This window comes from Coturnix japonica, chromosome 1, assembly GCF_054131305.1.
Source record: "Coturnix japonica strain WE chromosome 1, WE-NBRP24, whole genome shotgun sequence".
Taxonomy (NCBI): Eukaryota; Metazoa; Chordata; class Aves; order Galliformes; family Phasianidae; genus Coturnix; species Coturnix japonica.
In genome coordinates this window covers 128,243,873-128,267,755 of record NC_140663.1, presented here as the reverse complement: position 1 = coordinate 128,267,755, position 23,883 = coordinate 128,243,873, and the positions used below count along the sequence as shown (strand labels likewise).

Sequence of the window (23,883 nt, the reverse complement as noted above, 5' to 3'; positions counted from 1 at the left end):
ATACTCTTAATCATTTTCATACATCAGAATTTCATTAGTTTATGGTGTCTGGAGAAGAGTGACTGCATATTAAGGTGAGAGAAATGAAATTAACTAGCCAAGCAAGTAAAATGAGCATAATACACTACAGTAATGAATATTATTCACTTACTTTAGACCATAATTTTGAATCATGCTTGGAACCCATATGCATGATATTTCATTAAACTGAAATGATCTCGTTTGTCTGAGAACTCACTAAAATTCCTATTCAGTTCCAACACTAGGACTCTGACGAGACTGGAGACTGTTAACTTCTTTGCAGCAATAAGAGCATTTAATTAAATGAGGTCCTACTGTATATAAAAAGTTCACGGGGAGGTAAAAGGTTCACTCACCACATTGTAATAGCTTTTGTTGATTGCAGATGTATCAAAGCCTTTAGGTGGACTCTTCAGTGTACCTGATTTGGGGGAGACCGGCTTTTCTGAAATGAAAGGTATTTTTGAGTCAATGGGGTGCAATTTCATAGCTTAACACTAGAGGTCAAACAAACCACTTCAAAACAGTAACATGGAAAAATAATGCTTCGCTAAGTTCATACTTATAATGCTAATAATTCTATATAATATAATATAATAATGCTAATAAAAGCATTATTTATATTATAATATAATATAATAATGCTAATAATTCGCTAAGTTCATACTTATTATGCTAGGAATTATTGGTAAGAAATCAAAATTGGTCATAATAAATGTAATGCTAATCTCATTGAAGGCAAACAAAACACAAACACAAGTTAAAATTTATAGCACCTCATTTTGATCTCCCACGTTTGACTTAGCTCAGCAGCAAGTGTAGATGCTCTGAGGTGTTTGTCATGACACAGCGGTGCTTTGGTTTGTATAACATAAGCAGGCTTGCCTAAACATGCAAACTTCAGATAAGCACTTCAAATCTTATTTACCTAAACAATACAAAAAAGCATCATCACAGCACACCTACTCAAAGTCTTACCTTGATTTTAAAAGCAAGTTTCTGTTTCAAAAACATTTTGAACGTGTATAATTTGACTCTAGTCAGCTTGATACCACATGGCCATTAAGAATAAATTATGTAAGTCTCAGACCCAGAGCTGCCTTCACAAGAAAAACCCGAGTCAGTTACATTATACGACAGCTATGGGGAAACACCATGCCAGAAAAGCTGGCCAGGGAGGCAACATCATCAGCAGAATTGGTCCATAAGGCACCAGCCTCCATGGGCCTGTGCCCAGGGTGCAGTGACTCAGTGCTCTTGTAGGTCACCCAGCAGCCCCCTCAAGCATGCAGCCTGCAGGCCATCCTCCATCTCCTGGCTATGCCGGCTAGCCAGAGGGGTTAGCCAGCAGGCCACTCAGTCCCCAGGGGCACTCATGGCATCTTGAAGGGGGTTTTCCTCTGAGCTGCATTGGAATTCTTCTCAGAGAAGCTATTCTAAAAATACAGCATGGTCTCTGAGCTACCAAACATGGGCAAAAACATTTTTCTGTACCATATCCTGAGATGATATACGAACCCTCTCAGTAAAGAACCCCCACCTCAAGTCAGCTGTAAGCTGAAACAGAGCACAAAATCCCATTAGCTCCAAGCAGTGCAGCTGGGAATACTGATGCCCTCACTAGGTGCTCTGCTATGCAATCAAATAATTTCAAATGACAGAGCTACTGCCACCCAAAAACCCAAGCAGATTTGTGATCACACAGTCTATGCAAAAGAAACGTCTAAGTTAACACTCTATATACAGCTACTGCATAAATACATAAATAAGAATGCTGCTCATTTATGGGACAACTGCAACTTGCTTCATTGTACTGAATGATGAAAGTGTCATTTGTACATGTGATTTATTTTCATTCTCTGTGGGAGCTCCCAGCTGATTCTACAATTTATAGTGACTATCAGGTTCACTAAAAACCTGAAGGTTTTCCACTTGCCAAAGAACACAAAAGGAAGAGCTGATGAAACTGATACGCTCAAGGGGAAAGGTAAGTACTTGTTACTGAACTATGTCACAATACAGACGTCTGACCCTTGCTATTCTGGAGCAAACTGACTGGTCACAGAATAGTGGCTACTCTGTCATCTTAAATGGTGTAAAAATACATCTCTTCCCCATCATTATTCTCCTCCTAAGCCGCTGAAGATAGGAAAATTTTGCTGAAATAAGCAGTAATTCATGTTACCAGCTGTTCAACTGACTCAGTTATCCACACACAAGATTATATTCAGGCTTAAAGACAAGACACAAAAAAAGAATCACGCATTAGAATCCTTTTGCCTGAACAGCCATAATCAACATTCAGCTTGTAGAACACAAAGGCTGTTTCCATTGTAGAAACAGAATTAGGCACAGTAGATCAGTTCATCTGTCACGTCTGGTATCCTGCCTCTAAGCATTGCCTTGCTTCACAAGGAGGAATAAAAGTCTTGCTGCAATTAGCTCTATTACATAGTGTGTTACAGAGAAGAAAATCCTGATCTTGCACATAAGATACCACTTTCTCAGCATAAACAAAAGTAACTGTCTGTTACCCTTCATCAGAGAATATCAGGGTACTTTCACAAACATGCAGCATAATCCAATAAATATTTCAAGCAGGTGTGCCCCATATCCAACATACTGGGAACGTATAAAGGTCTTCAAGTCATGAAATACAAAGGTTTCAGTAACACTAGCCAAACCCTAGCGTCTAACCCATTCCAGCACCTAAGTGCTGCTTCTCAAAGCACTGAAAACTGTAACTTCTCAACTGTGTCCTAACCAGGCTTCCCCATACAAGAGATTCTTTCCTTCTGCCTACACTCCTTTTAGTCCCAACGTAAACCCATTATATTAGTACTGAAAATGCAGTATGGACAGCACATGACCAAATTCAAACCAAACAAGCACTCACTCAAGTATTACTCTATTCAGTTTTTGCCTGTAGAATACCGCTCGACAAAAGAAAATAACCTTCCAAGTATGCCTGGATGGGGTGAGGAAAACCAGCATTCTTGTTCTTTTTTTCACTAAGCTGAAAATGTATTTGTCCAGTCCTCACACACCACAGGATGGGAACACCAGATGCACTTTGCTTTTCCCTACTGACTTTTCCCACGACAGAAGAACTATTAACATTAATTTGTACTGGGCCTGCTACCAACATTAACTGTCAAGACAGCAGAACAGAAGAGAGGCTAGACACTAATAAGACATTAATTTCTTTGAAGAATTAGAAAAATATTTGTGACATCAAATGTCATTTTTCAAAGCTATATTCCTGTTTGCATAATGATGCCATTAAATGGGTTACAGTGATAGAACCCAGAAAGCTACCATGTGAATTCTCTTATAAAACTGACTGGCTAATGACAGTTGCCAAGTGAAGTACTTTGTGTTCTGGCTAAACACCACTCTTTCATCAGAAGGAAACCCGCAGCTCTCTAAATCTCCTAATCTTTCTCCTGAGCAAGACAGGACCAGCAGTATAAGACACAAGGCTCCACCTAAGTCTTCACACATTCCCTCCTGCTGCTGCGCAACGAAAAAGCTTAGTAAGGGCACACTGTCAAATTTCTAATAAACTTCCACAGTGTGAATCTTTCACCCTCTGTCATGTGCAGCGTTACAGCAGCATGAAAGTAAGTCCTGCCATTTTAAAAGATTCATGACTAGCGATCAAAGAACACTAAAAAGGATAAGATGTTGGAGTTCGAAAAGTGAAAACTGCACAGAGCTAAAAATCCTTTCCTATCCTAATCAAATTTACTTCCTCAAAGTTTACCAAGTTGTCATTTAGCATGAGAAGACTGAATGCTGCGCTTTGTTGAAAAAAATCACATTATCTTTTCTACAACCATTCATTACAAGGATCATACACGTATCAGCCAGCATACTGTGCTAGCACTATTATAAATAAGCACATATTCCCTTCCAGAGAAGGGAATCAGAGCAGTGTGCTCCAGGAATGCAAATAGCCTTGCAGTAGTTGGAGATAGCATAGGGAACATGCCTACAGAGCACAAGGAAATGAAGATCTTAGCAGAGTACTTCACTGTTGGTGAGAAGTTTAAACCTGGAAGCAGTTCATTTTGGCCCTAGAAATCAAGTATCAGGAAGGGTTGCAAGAACTGGCAAGAACTGTACTTGGTACTAACCTCAGCTTCATGGCTTTCTGACCTTCCTGCTTAGAAAAGTCACTTTACCTGAGTGAAGTATTCTCAAAAGACAGTAACAATCTTCCAACCAGCTGCTGGCAGCTTTTGGTTCTCATATACTCACTGTTAAAAGCTATTTCAATTCTGGAGCCTTCTGGCTGACCCAAGTTCCAGTCTCCAGAGTCTGATGACATCAGAACTGATGCAATTAAAACAAGATCTGTGCAGCACTTTTACGTGAGTAACAATGGCACAAAATATTCATCATGGCTGAAAGACTGTCACAACACTACATACATCCTGAATACATCTAAGGTGCCTAAAAAGAAGTCACCCCAATGTTTTAGCATGTCCAGAAAGAAAGCTTTCTATGTGCTTACTGTTAACTTAAACTCCTGAAGAGCTCCTCATAGCAATCTGGGCAAGGAGTATGAGTTCCTAAGCACTAATGTGTTCTGTGACTGAATTTCAGTAAATACAGTCAAATTGAAACTTAAAACAGTACAGTTTTTAATCAACTATCCACCTCAACCCTAAATAAAGAGTTGTATAAATAGAATCTATTTTAAAACTCACCGTTTGATTTTATTTCTCGTACATAGTTACTTGGAAACCACCCTGTTTTGCCATTTAGTGTTCCTTCCCACCAGCCTCCTTCTTCCACTCTTGTTACGTGAATAATATCTCCTTTTGAAAAAGAAAGTTCATCTTCATTTGTCTGTTGAAAATTAAACTTTGCTCTCACCACCAACTGATGGTTGCTGTTATCTGTCATGTCCTAGTAGGAATACAAAAGGATAACTTTAGATATTTAAATGATTATTTAATTAACAAAAGCATTCATACAAATAACTTCCATTCCCCTCACCCAACACACACAACTCCTGCATATCTTCATTTTAAGGCCTTGCAAAGGATGATTTGCCATTTCTGGCGTGTCTCATTTTCATTTCTTGATATCTGCAAGTCCCAAGAGTATATCACCTTATTACACCCATCTTTACACAGTAATGCCCGCTACCTGTACTACCAAAAACGGTATCTTCCGTGAGAAGACCTCTGTGTAAGTGATCCTAGTCAGCTCTCCAGGTTAACAGAATTCCACTTACACATTTGCTATGCTGCTGAAGTGATTAAAACACTTAACTTGTAGGTTTTCTTTTTGTCATAACGTACAACACCTCAGCTTAAGTTCATACGTATAGCAACTATGTTACTGTATCTCATCTCACTTTAACAATCAGACTTAACAACTGAGAAAATGTACGAAGATACGGGAAAATGCAACATGGAAAATACACAGACAGCCTCACGATACACTAAGATGCAAAATGTCTGATGATTATATTGCCACAGATTTAATAGTTATCTCTGCCCTAGCCCTCTGCTTGCATGTCATGTGTTTTCACTTGGTTAAACTGCTTAGCAAGATTAGAAAATAGTCACAAAATGAGCAGCAACGCTGTATAGTTATATCAACTGCAATTCGCTTTATCGGAGTGGCTCCTCAGTAGAATCAAATGAGCAACAAATTTGTTGAGAACAGCTGCCAACTGATCATCTACAGCAGCAAAACCAAATGACATTTTCCTCATTTTGGCCACCAGCTCTCTACTCATTCTTGCGCTTCTCCGTCCCTTTGTGACTGTCTGCACAGCTGTTCAGATATGATACAAATACTTAAAACTTGTTATTTCAGTTATCCAGCTAACAGCTTGTCCTACAATGGTTCCATCAGCAAAATAGAGTGGGTGGCAAACAGCACAGTGGGAGCTGGAATTAGTGGCCTAAGGCGAGAACTTGCATGGGCTCTGCTATAGCAGAGAAAACACATCAAGCCAAACGTAGCGCTGTGTTAAAGTTCCACACAGCAATCATCACTTAGTTCAAAACAGCCCCCTTTAAGCATGAAAAAAGAAAAAGCAGTTTACAGATTGGAACCTTCTTTACCAAGCTTTTAGTTGCTAAAAGCACCTTTCATCACAATTAGTTTCAACATAATACCCCACCCTGATTTAGGCTGCAGTGTGAAGCAACTGCCCATGTCACTCCGTTACCTGAAGGCTGTTTGAAGGACTCATCTTGAAATATAACAGCAAAGGGGAACAACTATGAGTATTGCCAACACTAGAAGTACCACCATCCCTGCTGAGGTCTGAATGTCTTTTGTTAACTTTCCCTAAACTCAGAGAGAGTACAACCAATGACAAATACATGATTTTGCCTTTAAAAAAGACCTTGTACTGCAGAGTATGAAACACCTACAGCAAAACAACATGGGTTGGTAATCTAGAAAAGGAAAAAACAGACCAAAAAATGCCACCAGGAAAAAAGCACTACCCTAGAAGGTCACAGAAAGCTGTGTGTGTTGTAGAATACCATTAGAAAAGCTGCAAAAACAGAACTTCACAGTCTTGAAATATATGGGTGAAACAGGCACAACAGTAATCAGTTGTTTGTTACACAGTTATTTATAAATTAAGTAAAAAAGGAAAAAAAAATTAAAAAGTGTATCTCAGCATATCTGAGTTCCAGAACTTACCAAACTCCGATACTGTCCCTGAAAGAGCTTTGAAGTTCTACTGTGTAAAGACTGAGATCCCAGAGAATCAAAAGATTTTATCCGATGAGATGAGGGACGCGCACATACAGAGTCACTGCCCAGCCCTATGTCTGGGGAAGGAACACAAAGCAACAGTTAAAATATGAAAGATCTGCATGTAACTTTCTGCCTACTTCTGAAAACCTCACATGCTTAAAGCAGGCTTAAGGTATCCGTAGTTGCTCAATAACTCCAGTTTTAAAAAGTTAAAGCAACAGTATGATCTGAAATCCAGACACTGTCAGCTTATTCCACGTACAGACAGGAAAACAATTTGAGCTGCTTAGGAAGAGGAGGGTTAGGATTGCATTTCTCCATTCCTAGCCACTACCAGTCTTTTTAAAGGTAATTAACCAACATCATTTTAGCTAGTGGCTAAGAAATTCAAATGCATAGAATCTGCTTGAAGTAAAGCCAACCACATCTGTTTCTTAATTCTTCCCCACCACCACCATCTCCTTCTCAATTAAAGCATTCTTTCCACTGTCTTCCTACATTCCTCTCCCATCCTTTTTGCCAGATCAGCTATTTCTTCTTCTTTGAGGGCAGGGAGGAATAGCAGAATAGGAAGAAGCCGCTTGATTGAAGGAAAGAACACCAGCATCCCCCTTCCTCAACTTTTCCACTCTTTCACTAGTCTCTCTGACAAAATACAAACTAAAACAGCCCAAATTATTTGAGTCATATCCCCCCAAAGGGCTGACAACAAGGGGCAGCAAGGTTGGGCCCATTCCACCACCCCACTGGGTAGCAGGGCAGCGGGGGGTAGCCAGTCAGACTCTCCCACCATCAGCCCACACATGGTGGGGGTAGAGCTGTGTATTAGCGGGGCAGGGGCTCAGCTCAGGCAGAGCACTAGAAAGCATCTTCTCCAAGATGCCAAGGTCCCACCACAGAGATCCACACAGAGCTCCATCCAGCACTGCAAGGAGATGGGGCTGCTTTCAGCTGCACTAAGTCTCAGCCAGCCCTCACAGCCAGGACTTGTGGATGGGAAATGTTCCCATGGCCCTTACACACAAGGCATGTTAAAGCAGACAAACACTGCTCCTTTGCCTTTACACCACAAATCATCCTATTCCCTCACGTTTTCCAAACAACGAAACTGAGTGAGCACCTGAGCTTCCAGGAGCCCTACAAGCTGTGTGTCCCAACCTTGGACACCATGAGGCTGCACAAGTCTCCCACCCTACCTGCTCTCCTGATTTTTAATGCCTGCTAATCTCTCCTGGTAGCTTCCTGCGCGCCTCCAACATTTGACCTATATTAGAGCTACACAGACAACCTTGTTCCCCTATTTGGCTGCTTTCTGACTAAAACAAACCATGATTACACAATCCTTGTTATTTTTGGTATAGAAAAGTGACACAAGCAGGTTCCGTTCCACAGAGAGTTAGGCGAACAATGTACGCCTGCTGTTTCACATCAAATCTAATGGGACAACTCTATTAATCTCAAAATGAACACTTTTCAACTTCATTACAGTATCTAACAGTCCCTGAAATGCAGGAGAAGGACAAGGGTGAGACCCACTTCAAGAATCAGAGTATCCGTGAAATGTATGCAGATCTGAAAGCCAACTTCCAATACTATACCAGGGATATTTAGAGTCCAAAAGGCCTTCTACAGTCATCAGGAAAGCTAATAGGGGGAACAGCTGTTCAAGAAGATTTATGCAGTTCTATTTGCTTCTATGAATGAGGCAAAAACACAGTTTAATCCTGGCTTTCATTTCTGGTTCCCATCTCAACACTAATACCTCCCTACTTCCCTACGTGACATGAACCAGTACCAGGGTACCTTCTAAGACCGCCTGCAATAGTGACTTTTTGATGTGGATGTTACTCAACTGATGTTTGGATCAGACACATTTTCCCCTCCTCATGAAGACTGGTAGTGTGTAGTAGCAGCCTTAAAGATGCACTGAAAGTGATCAACAATTCCATGCAAAGTTAAAATGAGAAACAGTGGTCTAAGCAGAACTGAATGATAATACTCCATGCCCATTCACTTGCCCTAGTAATTTGTTTGCAGAAGTCACACCTAAGGAGTGCTTGTTGATGTATGAAAAACAATAAACAAATATAACTCTTCAATAACGGACCAGAGATGTACTAAAAAGGGACAAGATAGTAATAGCACTATTAAACAAAGGTCCTTGATTTCGAAGAACTATTGCTAGATTAAAGGCTCAGACTTAGATTCACTGCAAATCTTCCTGCTGCAGGAGACTACAGAATCCACAGAGCCACTGGTAAAGCTTTAACAAGATGCAACAACAACAAAAGAAATAACTCTAAACGGCTGCAGATGCTTATTTTATCCTAAGTTTAGCAACAGACATAAATATGCTTTGCTGCAAGTTGAGCACGAGGCAAGAGAGCACCAAAAGAGCAAGCTGCACTTACCTGCAGTCACCTTATTTAAAGCAACCAGAGAGCTGAGAACTTTGCTGAAGTTCTGACCCTGATACAGGTCATTTGCATCGAAAGTCTGAAAACAAAAGAACATACATTAAGTCATGGAACCATTCAAATAAAGCATTTCTACCCTTATGCAAACCATAACGGGAGGAGCTATTTCCCGTTCAAGGTGATCAGCCTTCAGGTAGTTGTCATGGATCTGACAAACTGTGGAGTTTTCTTCCCCCTTTTTTTTCCCCAATAGAAATAAAATACAGGAACAGATGAATTCAAGTCACAAAGACGGGAAGAAAATATAAACTAAAGATATCAATTGTCACGCTGGCCAAAAAAGTTCAGAGTGCTGCATTACCCCCTTAGCACACTCTTTCTGTAGGAGGTCAAAAGCACTGCACCCAGTTGTTCATAACATACTTATTACAGCAGCATAAACACCTCTTTATTCTACAAGACAGAGATGAAAAAAATCAATGAATCCTACATTGCTAGATAGGTTATATATTTAGAATAAGTTTTGTGAAGGGGAGGGATGAAAGCTGAGGGTGATTTTATTTTTTAACTGTGGGAAGTAGATTCAGACCTCAAACTATCTTGTAGGAAACACGCTAGTAGCTTTCAAGCACGCAGCGATGACATTAAACATCTGGATTTTTAAGGGGAGAAAAAGAAAGAATTCATAATATTTGCCTGAGGTAATGGAAACACTCATCCAAAACCTCACGAAAACAGCTCTCGCAACTGATTCTGCATAGATTCAAAGGAGTAATAGTATTCCCTTGTGTAAGATTAGAAAGAGGACACAGAAAGGCAGCTATTCCTGTTGTCCCAACTAATTTAAGAAACAAAAAGATTCAGTTTCCTGCAGTGTCCCAACCGTTATCTACAAAAGTCAGCAAGAACTTGGCTGTTTTCCTGATAACAGCCATGTCCCACAGGCAGATCTGCAGGCCTGCGCCCATCCTCCAGCAGCCTACAGGGACAGAGATGTTGCTGCCCCAGGAGAGAGAATAGGGCATTGGAAGGCAGCTAAAATGGAGCAGTGAAAGCTTTCGTGGAAGCTTTTAAAAGTAACCACATCAGAGACTGACAAACCAGAGGATCATCTGCTGCCAGCAACTCCCAACTGGCGGACAGCCCGAGGATCCCACAGTCACAGGCAGAACTGACAGACACCAAGAAGTTCTAGCTCGTATTAACTAAGTCAGAGAACTTCCACCAAGTTTCAGTGCGCTGCAGATAGTTCAAAAGAGTATTTGTAAAGAAGTTTTGAAACTTTATCCCTGAACCTAAAAATAGGGAGATAGACACAGGCACTTGAGGCACTTGCATAGGCATCAGAAAGGTATGGGAGGGGGGTGGGACAAGGGGGAGAGAATTATTGAAGAAAAACATTACAGACTATAGCTAAAAGTTATGGAAATGTAAGAAATAATCATAATCACAGCTCACCTTCATTCTGAGCTTGGTTTCAGCCAGGGTTCTGCCAGGCCAGCTAAGCAGAGCACAGCAGGATGCGAGTGTGTCCCGTTTCCTGTTGTGCTGAGACTATGAGGGACCCAGGAGGAGCTGATTGGGCCTTTCAATGTGTTTGAGGCCGTAAAAAATGCCTGTATCCAGGGTGTGCATCCAATCTGCCTCACAGGAAGCAGCACAATGAGAGGATAAGAGAAACGTTCGCTTCCTTGTGGTTTTATATAGAGCCATTCCAACAGGAAGCCTCAGCACTGTCACAGCCAGTAGGTTGTTTGTTTTCAAATGGAAGGGCCACAACACCCTCATGCTGATTTCACAGCACACCCAACAAGCCCCTCCAACTGAGAGAAATGATCTCAAGATGTTTCATGGGAGCTTCATGGGATTTCTAGAGAAAAGGATTAATCGCAGGTTCTCACAATAAGTTGGGTGTGTGATAGACTGCCACCTCCACCCTGCTATATACATGCAGGCCTAAGAGCTGATCCTTTGAAGCATCACATCTGGATCTGAGAGTCCCTCAGCAGCTTCTCTACCTTCAGCACAGCATCCATGCAATTATCTGGTAACTGGCAGAACCAAGGCTGAATTCTGAGATGTGAGTAACAAGCTCAGTTATTTCCATATTGCACACCATTACCAAAACAAAGTCTGCACACTAGATTACTTCCCACGACAGTAGTATAACCCACTTCTCAAACTGCAGAAGCACTGCATGAATTCAGACCTGCATATTCTCTTAATACTTAAATATGCAAACAAAATATATTGGTTTGAAAATACCGCCAGTCTGTTAAACGTTATGTGACAGGCATATACAGACACTAAGCAAGTCCACATGGAAAAATACTTCCAGTGCATCCTCCCTTGCTGTACAGGCAAACAACTTTGAACTCTGCAGGCACACCACCTGCAAGGAAGTTTTGCTCTCCCATTCATCCACCTCCTACCTTCCCCCATGTCACTTAGGGAAAACATTAGTCAGGATGTGACTGTACAACTGCATCAGTCATACAGAATGAGGACACAGATAAGCCAAATCCTTCCAGCAAACGATTTAAAGCAAATAAATATCAGCCCTTTGATTTCAAATTCCACAAAAGTGACCACAAGCAGATATGCCATAAAGCATAGCTATTAAATAAAGGTAGAGCGGGACTATGTTATGAAGGTCTTTACAGGTCTTTTTGGTCACAGCCAGCACATTTCCTGCAGCTATAATTTCAATGGGAGGCAAAATTTACTGTCAACTATATCATGGCCTCTCCTGAGCAATTAATGAAACGTTAAACAGGTATCAATGAGCAGGTATCAATGTGGTGAATACCCTATAGGAAAATGTACATTAGATGGTAATTCTTCATTTATAATTGTGTTAGAGGCTATTAATTAGACAGTTCTTAAATTCATTTCATAGGAGCTATATTGATTTTCCCATTAGTGATGTTTCCTAAACATCAAACTAAATGTCTCAGAGATCCATTTCACCCATGTAATAGTTTTCAGCTACCAAATCCATACGCTCATTTCACGGCACAACTGACTTCTGTACCCATCCACTTAAACCCAGTGCATAAAAAAGGGCCACAGTTATACACTGAGGTCATTTTAAACCACTTGAGCTGTCAGCCCTCAATGAGTGGATATCTCTGCTTAAAAGGTGTTTATGATCTGATATTAACGACATAAAACCAACACAGTAATACTCATCCCTTATATCCCTGAGTAGTACTACCCACAGAAGTCACAAACACACTGACAGAAGAATAAGTGAAATAATAATAATAATAAAGAAAATAAGGTCAGGACTATTTCTGGTGAGAGCAAACTGGGCAATACCAAAAAATGTGCCGCAATGACTTGTCTTCAAATTAACCATCTTCAAGGCCTGGGAAGCTGGGAAGATTGGCTGACACACCTGAAGGCTGTGCTGCCATTGAACAAGACCTGGACAGACTGGGAAGTTGGGGAGTGAGGAACCTGATGAGTTTTAACAAAGGCAAGTGTTGAGTATTGAGCCTGAGGAGGAGCAACCTCATGCACCAGTACAGGTTAGAGGATGATCTACTGGAGGGGAGCTCTGGGAAGAAGGACCTGGGGGTCCTGGTGGACAACAGGTTGCCCATTAGCAAGCAGTGTGCCCCAATGGTCAAGAAGGCCAATGGCATCCTGGGTTGTATTAAAAATACATGTGGCCAGCAGGTTGAGGGAGTTGATCCTCACCCTCTGCTCTGCTGAGGCCACATTTAGAATACTGTGTCCATTTCTGGGTTCCCCAGTTCAAAAAAGACAAGGATCTCCTAGAAGGAGTCTGGAGGAGGTCCACAAAGATGATTAAAGGCCTGGAGTATCTCCCACACCAGGAAAGGCTGAGTAATCCGGGTCTGTTCAACCTTAGGAGAAGGCAACTGAGAGGAGGTCTGATAAATGCTTATAAATACCCAAAGAGAGATGGGAGGTAAATGGGTGAGGCCAGACTCTTCTAAGAGGTGTGTAGCCTAAAATTTGAATGTAGGAAATTCCACACAAATAGGTGGAAGAACTTCTTTACAGAAGGGTTGATGGAGCACTGGAGCAGGTTGCCCAGAGAGGCTGTGGAGATATTCAAGGCCCGTTTGGACACCTACCTGTGCAACCTACCATAGGGTACATGCTTTAGCAGGGGGGCTGGACTGGATGATCTCCTGAGACCCCTTCCAACCCCTGTGATTCTGTGAAACAAGAAAGACTAGGGGGGGTTGGGCAAGCTTCCAGGCACACATGTTTTCTTCAAGTAAGTTTTCTGTCATTAACTGGCTTAAATACTCATGGCATTAAAAATGTTTTCTTAAATATATTACTTCCTTGCTAGGCTAATGCTTCAAACTTACATGCATGAGGTTCTCAATGGATAACATTTCAAGCATCTGACAAAGATAGATGACAGTTTTCTTTAAAGCTCAGCACTGTGAGCAACAGCAGCTGACTTAAGGACAGCCCTGCTATCTATGAATCACAGATAGGCTGCTGCTGCTAACCTATCCCCACATCAAGCTGTGACCCCCAGGCTGTGTGTTCCAAACCAGCAGGACACTTCCTAGCTCAGCTTGGTGGCCTAGGGCCTCCTATGTAAAAGATTAAAAGAACATTGGCTTGCTCCCCCGAAGGAAATGGAAGGAAATGAGCAGGGTCTCTGCATCACCTGCGGGGTTTGGCAGCAAGCAGCATGACCACATGCAATGCGTCATCCCACCTGCTCCTGGCAGACAGACCACAGTGCTTTTGGCCATGGGAGCATAGAGAAATGAACAGCAGGGGAAAAAATGGAGGAAAAAAAACCAAAAACCTCCCTGTGAGGAAATAGTGACCTTCACAAACAAGAACCTCCAACAACTCCTTTAGTTCCACCACTACCCCAGCGTGTTCCTGTCCATAGCAGCGGGCAATGGGCCCACTAAGGCCACCTCTATGTTCCACCTCCCTGTGATTAACCCTCACTCACCCAGAGCACATAGGTGAGTCTGCAAGCAAAGCACCGAAGTTTTTGTTCATTCCAATTGTGGGTCAGCTGTGAGGGAGCTCAGCCTCACTCAGCTGTTATGCAGCAGCTGGTTGGGAGCAGGGAATTATCATCTGAAAGCTTCGGTAGTAAAAGGGGAGATAAGGAAAGCAGGGAGCTATGGCAACAGAGAGGAAGGGAAGGGGGAGAAGGGAAAAAGATTACAGCATGCTGGAAATTTGTCTGATGCATTCAGCTGACCAAAGTGTAACACACAGCACAAGGGAAAGCAAAATAAATCAAGTCGTTTGACAAATAAAGAGCAAGACAAATAATTGGGAGAACAGATCCGCAGTGTGGGGTTTTCTGGGCTTTTTCTAACAGTTCACCAGGGAGATTAAAACTCAGCAGTAAAGAACACAGATTCAGATCTGAAATAAAATCTATTGCTCATATAAATGTATTCCTCAAAACCGAAAGAGTTTAATTGTACTACGAACACCACATCACCTAAATAGCTTTAATCTCAAAGGCAACATCTAAACATAGCAGAACTAAGCATATACAGGTTTTCACACACCCCAGGTATGGGGACTTCAGGAAGCTCCCACTCTTGGAACTACATATAGAAGTTGCCGGAATGAAACTACCAAGCAAAATTTCATCAGGACACCAAAGCTGAGATTTCTTGGTGATTGCCAACACAACTGATTAGAAGGTGCTCATGCAACTGCTTTGTTACAGCTGAACAGGAAGCAGTGTCCATGAAGAGAGCTATCACAGAATCACAGAATTGTAGGGGTTGGAAGGGGCCTCTAGAAAGCATGGAGTCCAACCCCCCTGCCAAAGCAGGTTCCCTACACCACGTCACACAGGTAGGCGTCCAGGCGGGTCTTGAATATCTCCAGAGGAGACTCCACCACCTCCCTGGGCAGCCTGTTCCAATGGGAACTCAGCAGGGAGGAAAACTCAGAACATATTTCCTTAAGAAAGGCTCATCCTGGTAAAGCTCACCTTTATTTCTTGTATGTAGAGACAAGAACTATGGAAAGCTCTTTCCTAAATAAGGAAACAAAGCTGTAGTATTCCTCATGAGTTTTGACCTGGATTTCTATCTGAACAACCTAAAAAGCCTATAAGTTACATGTCTGGAAATACAGATAGCATCGCTATGAAGTTTCATCATTGCTTTTATGAGAGGAAGAGCAATTAACTCTCAATCCATCACAGACTGCCAACACACATGATGATGTCACATAACGATACGAACTGGGAGAAAACCACAAGAGAAAGGTAAAGGTTATTTTACTGAACCCCAAGTTGTTTTTCTTTCTGCAAGTGAGAACTAAACAAATCCACTTTATCCACCTCCCAGTTTCTAACAACACTAAAGATATTTGAAAGAACTTAGGAGTAAAAACTGCACTGCACGCCAAGTGAAAGGCTCGAGCATGTGTGTATGTAATGAGAAACCACTGTACAGAGTAAGAACAATTTCTGATGCCTGAGTTCAGGTGCTCAGTAACCCAAGTTCATAAATAACGAGGAATTATTTTAAAGACTAAATGATAGAATTTGGTCTTCTACATCCCTGGGATGCCTGTAGCAATAGTGACCAGTGCAACTCTGCAGTCCTTGTTAGATGGATGGATGGATACAATTTCTTGCCTTTTTAAATCATTTAAATATTAAGTTAAAAAGAAACAAGTTAGGAAAAAGCTTCAAAGGAAAAAGAAAGCAAGACGTGGCTCTTCACATTCAAACTCTGGCCCAACACTTCATGCTAACTGAAAATATCAAGAGTGATGAAAGTGAAGACTGACCCCAGCAGGATCGCATGCAGTCAGTGCAGGAGCCAGTATGGCTGGACAGCAACAAATGAAAGTCACTTAAGACTTCAGAAGCCAACCGTCCAACTGGGCTGAAAACCAGAGGAAACTCAGCCTACTGAATGGGTTCTGAAGGCTGATCGTCAGCATAAACATCCCACAGAAAGAATTCAGTTTTGAAGAGTCCAACTACTGTTTGCCAATGCCTGAACTCCACAGCAACACTGAATTTCATCATTTAAGGCTTCAAATCAATCAAGTATTGATGTAGAGGGAGATGATATAATCAAGAAACCTGAAGCTAAGGATGATTAGGAACTGAGATGTCTCATTAAGAGATACTTTAATATTTGATTTACTTTCTAAAACAAAGTACGCATCAGCTAAATTGCAAACACTTCTATTCTCTTGCTGAAAAACACAGGAAGGATGGCTTGCCACAGCTGATCTCAGATGCCTTCTGTCTAGATACATATTCTGCCAACAATTCTCAAATCATTTCTTCAGTACCAACTCAGTATCAAAAGCCATACTGTACAGAGTGGGAAGAGTGCTATGTAAGGAAGCCAAGTACCTCATTCACGTCATGAAAAATTTGAAGAAAAAGTAGGAAAAACAGTTTATTTTGATCCAAAGCACAGGACAGGTAATACACATCTGTAAATGCAGCCTTCCACTTACAAAACAGAGATAACACAGTAGCTAAATACCAGGTTAAGTCACTACCATAATGAATGGTGAGACCGCAGACTTCCAACACCAATGTTTAGACAGAGCGGGACAGAAGGTAAGAGCTGGAAGTGGAGGAGGGAGGTGTCATCCTACAGAAGAGTCATTTTACTGCAAAAGATTTTGTACTACATGAGGTTATCACCTGCCCTCTCAAAATAGCCTGCTGGCTGTTTTACTACAGTACCACATGATTTAACCACAACTTAAAGGCTACCACATGCTCACGTGTCATCTGGAACAAATGCACACAGCCAAGTGATCAGATGATGCACAGATTCAGCAGTGGAAGAGCCACAGACAAGGCACGAGCCACAAGAACAGCCCCACTGACCTTAAATTAGCGCCACATTTGGCCTAGTGCTCATCAGCATGCAGAAGCACGTCACATACACCCTAGTTTTTAACATGGGGGTGTTACCATCCTTCAGTCGAGAGTGAATTTATCAGAAATCTCAATTGCTTCCTGAATATACCACGGAAAGTGCCAAAATAAAGAACAAAGGCTTACTGAGTTTCCACAGGGCCTGCTGATGTCTCCATTTATAATCAATGGAAGAAAAACATTAAGTCTGCAACATTTAGCTGAAATGAGCTAGCCCGAAAAAGAGAATTCAAGTTTAAACTGCATCTCTCCAGTCCAGGGCTGGATCTGTCCCTCTCTTCCAGCCACCTGCAATAACATGATCCAGGATCACGCACCTCTTCTAAAGCGCAGGACTTTATTTGGGAACCAGGGACAAGTCCCACTGCCTCTGCTCTGCCTCGGTCACCACTCCAGATGCAAAGCTGGATTAGCTGCCTGAGCAGCAGCTGGGCAGCTAGAGGGCCCAGCATCTTCATGCAAAGAACATCAAAAACCAAAGCCTATTAAGTGCAACAGACTGCACCTTGAGGCCATCCCAGCAGCAGCCAGGAAAGACCAATCATCCCTGCCAAGGGTGAGGCAGATACCTGGGGGCAAGAAACAGCAGAGTTCCAAGTAAACCCTTCTGGCTCAGGTTCAAAAGCCCACTGATCAGCACACAGTTTGAAATGGGGAATCTCCCTTATTCGCATCTCCCATGACCTCATACTCATTTAACGTGGGATTCATTAAACTCTCACAGCAATCTCATTCTAACAGTTGATGTGGCAAAAAAAAATAAATAAATAAAAATAAAACAAAAATGCATCCAGCAAGAAGTAGGAAGCTTGCTGTGAGCTTCACGAGTTAATCAACCCCAAAATAGGCCCCTGAATGCAGCCGCCTGCTTACCCACACCCTACCTCACCACCATTGCCACCATTGCCTGGACCCTGTCCTGGCATCCTGAGCCACAAAGCAGCACTAGGTTCCCCCATCAGAAAGAACAGAGATAGATTCGGCCATCACTGGGTAAGAGTTTGGTTACAGTGTGACCAACCCCAGCCACCTACCTGGAGCATGATGGCCATAAGTACCATGATGCCAGGCAGCACAGGATACCTCCCTGACTAATTTAGGAGTCTATGCAGGGCCCCACTCCGTGCCATCATGGCAGCTGCTCTGCCTAGAGCAGCCCAGCCCCAGGTGCACTCCTACTGCTCAGCAACAACCAAACATCCCTGCCCAGGTGACACTGTTTCAGATACTCACCTCTTCTTGATGTAGAAGGAAGAGTCAACACATCCACTGGCAGCTTACATAGATTCCAACCCTTACTTTTTCTTGCAAAAATCTGCGTCAAGTCTTCAAATGGCAGACTATTTCCTTTAAATACATTTCTCCCAGGAATTACTATAAATCTGATTATCTCCATGCCAGAATTCATAGGAGAGTCAGTGAGACTGATGAAATGGATTTCTGTGACTTACCAGCCCACAAAAGATACCTGTCAGCTTAAGAGAAGCCAGACACCAAACTGAAACGTTAAGGATAGCACATCATATTGTATTTGACACAGCCACAGAAGGAGGAATGGAAAGCAGTAAACACAGACAGGCTTTTAGAGATCCAGGAAAAGGGAGATGGGAAGGAGTCAAGACAAGTGCAGACCAATAAAGCCACTGCCTAAGCCTGAGAAACTGACAAGAGCTCTAACAAAGAGCATAGAATGGTTTGAGATGGAAGGGACCTCTAAAGACCATCTAAGTCCAACCCCCCTGCAATGAACAGGGACACAGGCAGCCCCATCAGGGTGCTCAGAGCCCCACCCAGCCTAGCCTTGAATGTCTCCAAGAACGAGGCACCCACCACTTCCCAGGCAACCTGTTCCAGTGCCTCACCTCCCTGATCACTCAAAACTCTTCCCTTATATTTGATCTAAACATCTCCTCTTAGAGTTTGAAACCATTTCCCCTTAACAGACTGTGCCAAAGTACCTGCCCCCTGCTTTTAGATGCTGACAGGGAACAGAATTGAAGGAGTCTGTATAAACACAAAAACAGAGAAGAATTAACTTATTTCCACAGTAGCATTGTTATCTTTCAAAAATACATCACCACCCCTTGAAACGATTATCAGTAAGCATAGGTTAGTCCTATTAACATACCGTATCTAAACAACCTCTGAAAAAACACCAAAAGGCGAGAGGACACAGAGGTAGTAAGGTTTGTTACTGTGCCATATGAAGTCACATACGGCATGAAGAAGGTCATCCATAATGTAAGTACAAGAATACCTGGCGCCGTGAGCTGCAGCAGCTGAACAAACAAAAGGAAGTTTCCATTAAATGCATAAGCAAACCATGGAACTCATTGCCATAGGATGCTGAGGTGAAAAAAACCCACAAAGTTCAAAATAGCTTCAGAAAGCTACAAAAAATAGCTACAGAAGTCCATCAAGCTATTAAAAACACTGATACACGCATCATCTCTGTCTACAACTGCCCCCTGCCAACTAAGGGTGCAATCCTGACTCAGGGCACCCCACATGCCTCTACATTTTCCACATGATCAGCTCACTGAAACGTTCAGATTTCAGTAATAAGGAGACAGGCAAAAAGAAACAACTCTATGTGTATCACTGTGCCACTGTAGTGAAACTACGGTAGAGAATAGCAGTGATAGTAGTTTGTGATTAAAGGTGTCGTATGGTATGTTAGCACATTTTGGGTGTTTTGTTTTTCCCACGTTTAACCTTTGTTAGTTAAATACCACAGAATCTCAGTCTGCACAGCCAATAGCATTGAGCTGAAGCAGTTGGTGCAAGCGAGACTTCTGCTGGCAGCTCACAGCTTTCTTTGATCCATCAATGTGAAGTATGCTGAGTTAAGGATGTGGCTTCCAGAGCAACCTAGAGGGAAATACTTAAAACTGAAGCTGTCATTCATATAACACTTTAAGAAGGAAGGATAACGATTAAATTGCACAAAGCTACAGCATTCTAAGAAACGTTATATCAGAAATCACTGTAAAGCCATGAACAGTCATAATACTCTGTCATTTAGCATGAATCAAAACCAGACAAAATAAGAGAACTCAATCCTTATTTAGACCATGACCTTCACTATAATACGGCCTAAAAACAGGTGAAACTCACCTGTTGTTCACTGATGTGACCAACATAAATCAGCCCCAGGATCTCCCCACCTTTTGGCTTTGAGATCACAGAAGGTCCTGGTGATCTCCAGAGAGCCACACTGCAAACAGCCTGCGCTGCAAACAGAATCCAAGCTCACAGATTCAACACAAAAATGAGCAAGATGCTCTGTACACAGAAAAACCAAGCATCACATCAAGCAATGCCCAAGGTGATGTCCTCTCATGTTACTAAGGCAAAGGTGGTATCAGCTGTTACTATCTAGCTTAGCTACACAGAATCAAACAGAATCACAGGATGACCAGAGTTGGAAGGGACCTCAAGGATCATGTAGTTCCAACCCCCCTGCCTGGCAGGGCCACCAAACATACACATTTAGTAGATCAGGTTGCCCAGGGCCCCGTCCAACCTGGTCTTGAACACCTCCAAGGACGGGGCATCCACAACCTCCCTGGGCAGCCTGTTCCAGGGCCTAACCACTCTCCTAGTGAAGAACTTTCCCCTAACATCCAACCTAAATCTTCCCTCTTTCAACTTAAAACCATTTCCCCGTGTCCTGCTACTGTCAGCCCTTATGGCCAGCTACAGAAGTGGCAAAAGCTTTTCTGGGACTAAGCATGCCCAAAAACACAGCCCATAACATAAAGATGTTACCACAACTGCAACTTATGCAGTGTTTAAAGCCTCCTGCAGACTGCGTCTCCAACTGCCCAGACACAACAGCAAATGCTTCTCTGTTACCTGTAACTGGGCAAACAGGGAAAGCAGACTGAAGGCATAAAGCTAAGGCACTGTAGGGCTGCTCCTGGACGAGGGGACAGTTTTTATTTGCAGGAACTTTTAATCCTGATTCGGATTGCAACAACGTAGGGCAATGTAAAACAGAAAGCAATGACAGCGCATCAAATCCTTAGCACATCTGGCAACTAAAAAGCCATCAGTAAGTATCCAGAAGCACGGAGATTCCACGTGTGGGGTTTGCTGCACATGCCTGGAATAGTGATGCTCACTTTCTGAGGAGTATCTTATTCAGCTATGTTTAAATCCAAATCTCACTTCAACAGTCACTGCATATCTTCCTCTTTCCCAGTCAAAAGCAACAAATGTCTGCAAACTGCAAACCTTCCCAAGTCCCACTGTTTAATCTCAAATGAATGAATAGTGACACCAGATGCTGCAAGCAGGAAGAAACAGAGCAACATGATAATGCAGCTGAGTAAAATATGCAGTTTCAGGTTGAAGAACTAAGCAAATCCTTTCCAATACGATGCTCCAGAAACATTAGAAAACAAGCAATTCTGCTTTGTTGGAACCACATCTTTAACACTCCAGCAACATTATCTCAAAAAGCTGTTGTCTCAGACACGTTATGCATAGAAGACAACACTAAGTTGACTCACATGCAGAGGAATACATTGAAGTTCTTTCAAAATTGAGAATCTTTTCACTTACATTGCAACAAACAGAATGCATGAATAAACAGGCCAGGACAGTACTGAGTTCTCTAACACATCTCAACTCCTAATCAACAATTCCAAGTGAATATACTGTTTTTATCCTCCTATAAGTAACACCCCATGTTTGAAGTCATACACTATTTAGACAAAGCTGACCTACAGTCATTAAAAAGCAGTGGAAGAACAGACTGAAAACGCTTATTTTGCCCAAGTCAGTCAAACCACATTGGTTTTAGCACCAGCCTTTGCAAGGTTTTCAAACTAGCCTGCCTTATTCTGTACAAAATTGACAGGTTGTACAATACAGCACACCTGATAAAGGATAATACGCATACAGTACATACTCCTTACATCTAGTGCTTTGGAGCGTAATTTGTTTCCGAGTGGCCAGACAACAAACTCAGCTATGAAGACTGCTCTTAAAGCATGAAGCAATAGCTTCCATTATATCTTCAGGCAGTTGCGAAAGCAGTTTCTTCCACATTCAAACTACAACCTACACCTTCTTTTTCAAATCTAATTACTACTTTTTGAGATTGAGTTATTAACACATTTCAAAGGAAGCTGTAGCTGTGATGTGACGTCTGGATGGTACCAAAGCAGTAGAAGTTGCACACTGTGACAGCTCATCACCCTAACTACACAGTCATCCACCTAGTGTTTTCTCAGCAATTTAATCCATTAAGTCCTACATAGAATCATAGAATTACCCAGGTTGGAAAAGACCTTGAAGATCATCAAGTCCAACCGCAGCCTAATCATAGTACCTTAACTCTTAAAAACCCTACACTAAATCATATCCCTGAGTACCACATCCAAACGGCTCTTAAACACAACCAGGGATGGCGATTCAACCACCTCCCTGGGGAGCATATTCCAGTACTTAACTACCCTTTCTGTGAAGAAGTGTTTCCTAACATCCAACTTAAACTTGTCCTGGCGCAACTTGAGGCCATTTCCCCTCGTCCTGTCACTTGTCAGTAGTGAGAAGAGACCTGCCCCACTCTCACTGTAAGAACCTTTCGGGTACTGGAAGAGAGCAATAAGGTCTCCCCTCAGCCTCCTTTCCGCAGACTAAACAGCCCCACCTTCCTTAGCCTCTCCTCATAGGGCTGATTCTCCAAGCCCTTCACAAGCCTCGTTGCCCTACATAACACCTTAGTAACTTTCAACACAATGGTGTCTCCTTCCCAGTGCTATCCTGCTGCTTGTTGGCCAGAGAACTCAAAGCCAAACTTTTCCACCTCAGAAAGTAGGTGAGCAGCTGCCCTCTCTGCAAGTTGCTTGAGCAGAAAGTACTTCAACAATCAAAACAGCCAGCTCATCAACTCCAAAGGCTGCATCTGCTTCCAGAAATCCCCTTGGAGAGACTTGTTTTCAAAAAACCAGGAAAACAAAGGAGAGGAGTTTCATGTTACAAAAGGGGGGATTTCACATCCTTGTTAACAGGCAGGGAGAGCACCTGAAGCTTCCTCTTTCGGACTACAAAGCTTCTATATTCTACAACAGCTTTGAGATGTACAAAGAAGGGGAAAAAAAAAAAAAACTTAGTATTAAAATCATGATTATTTCCAACAAACCTCAGTGCACTTCAACTCAAGCATCACCACAAATACCTGATGGTAGACATGACCGCAAAGGTACAATTATTCCACATGGGCAGTTTTATCTAACGAAACTGCTGGAATTCAGCTAGCAGCAAGGCTGCTCTCTGATGAGACCTGCATTAACTACTATCAAGAACAAACCCAGACTTCAGGGCAATTACAGGCAGCAATTAGGTGAAATTCAGTCTGGTTCCACAACTCTCGGTAGTGAAGCAAAAACACAAAGATCCTATTTGAAATGCTGAGCACTGTGGTACCAGTGCACTACCAGATGTCTGACAGGCCTCACTGCAAATCAGCAACCTTTCTGCCATCAGCATATTTTGGTTAATTTGCTGCAACACGTACTTTTTATACTTTAACAAATTCATACGGCTGATTTGGGCCAATTCTATGTTGCTGAAGCACAGATTCTTACATCATGAGTCTGACTTAAGGCCAGCGTAGCCTCTGTACAAGACAAGTTTCATCTTCAAGTCATGTGCTCCACATAAGGGTATAAAATCCTGCCACAAATACACAAGTGAAAAGTCAAGGCCAGCAGCCCCAGCAATACTAACACTTCCCAGTATTTAAGTATTCCCTCAGGATCAAAAAAACCACATCATTTTGATCAGCTCAAG

At 42.3% G+C, this 23,883-nt stretch overlaps 1 protein-coding gene across 13 annotated transcripts in view; it reads right to left on the bottom strand.

The window, feature by feature from the left end:
- The window catches only part of ARHGEF7 (Rho guanine nucleotide exchange factor 7), a 95,498-nt gene that overhangs the window by 51,324 nt on the left and 20,291 nt on the right, over positions 1 to 23,883 (bottom strand). For 10 of the 13 annotated variants that reach the window (XM_085535289.1, XM_085535309.1, XM_085535375.1 and 7 more), the window contains 4 exons: positions 9,171 to 9,255; positions 6,703 to 6,833; positions 4,737 to 4,938; positions 378 to 466 (listed from right to left, as the gene is read on the bottom strand). In XM_085535289.1, the coding sequence (XP_085391415.1) occupies positions 378 to 466; positions 4,737 to 4,938; positions 6,703 to 6,833; positions 9,171 to 9,255 (507 nt within the window). Of the gene's footprint in view, positions 1 to 377; positions 467 to 4,736; positions 4,939 to 6,702; positions 6,834 to 9,170; positions 9,256 to 10,634; positions 10,849 to 23,883 lie in introns of those variants that run through there. The other 3 variants (XM_015851443.3, XM_085535322.1, XM_085535398.1) reach the window with 2 other exon arrangements.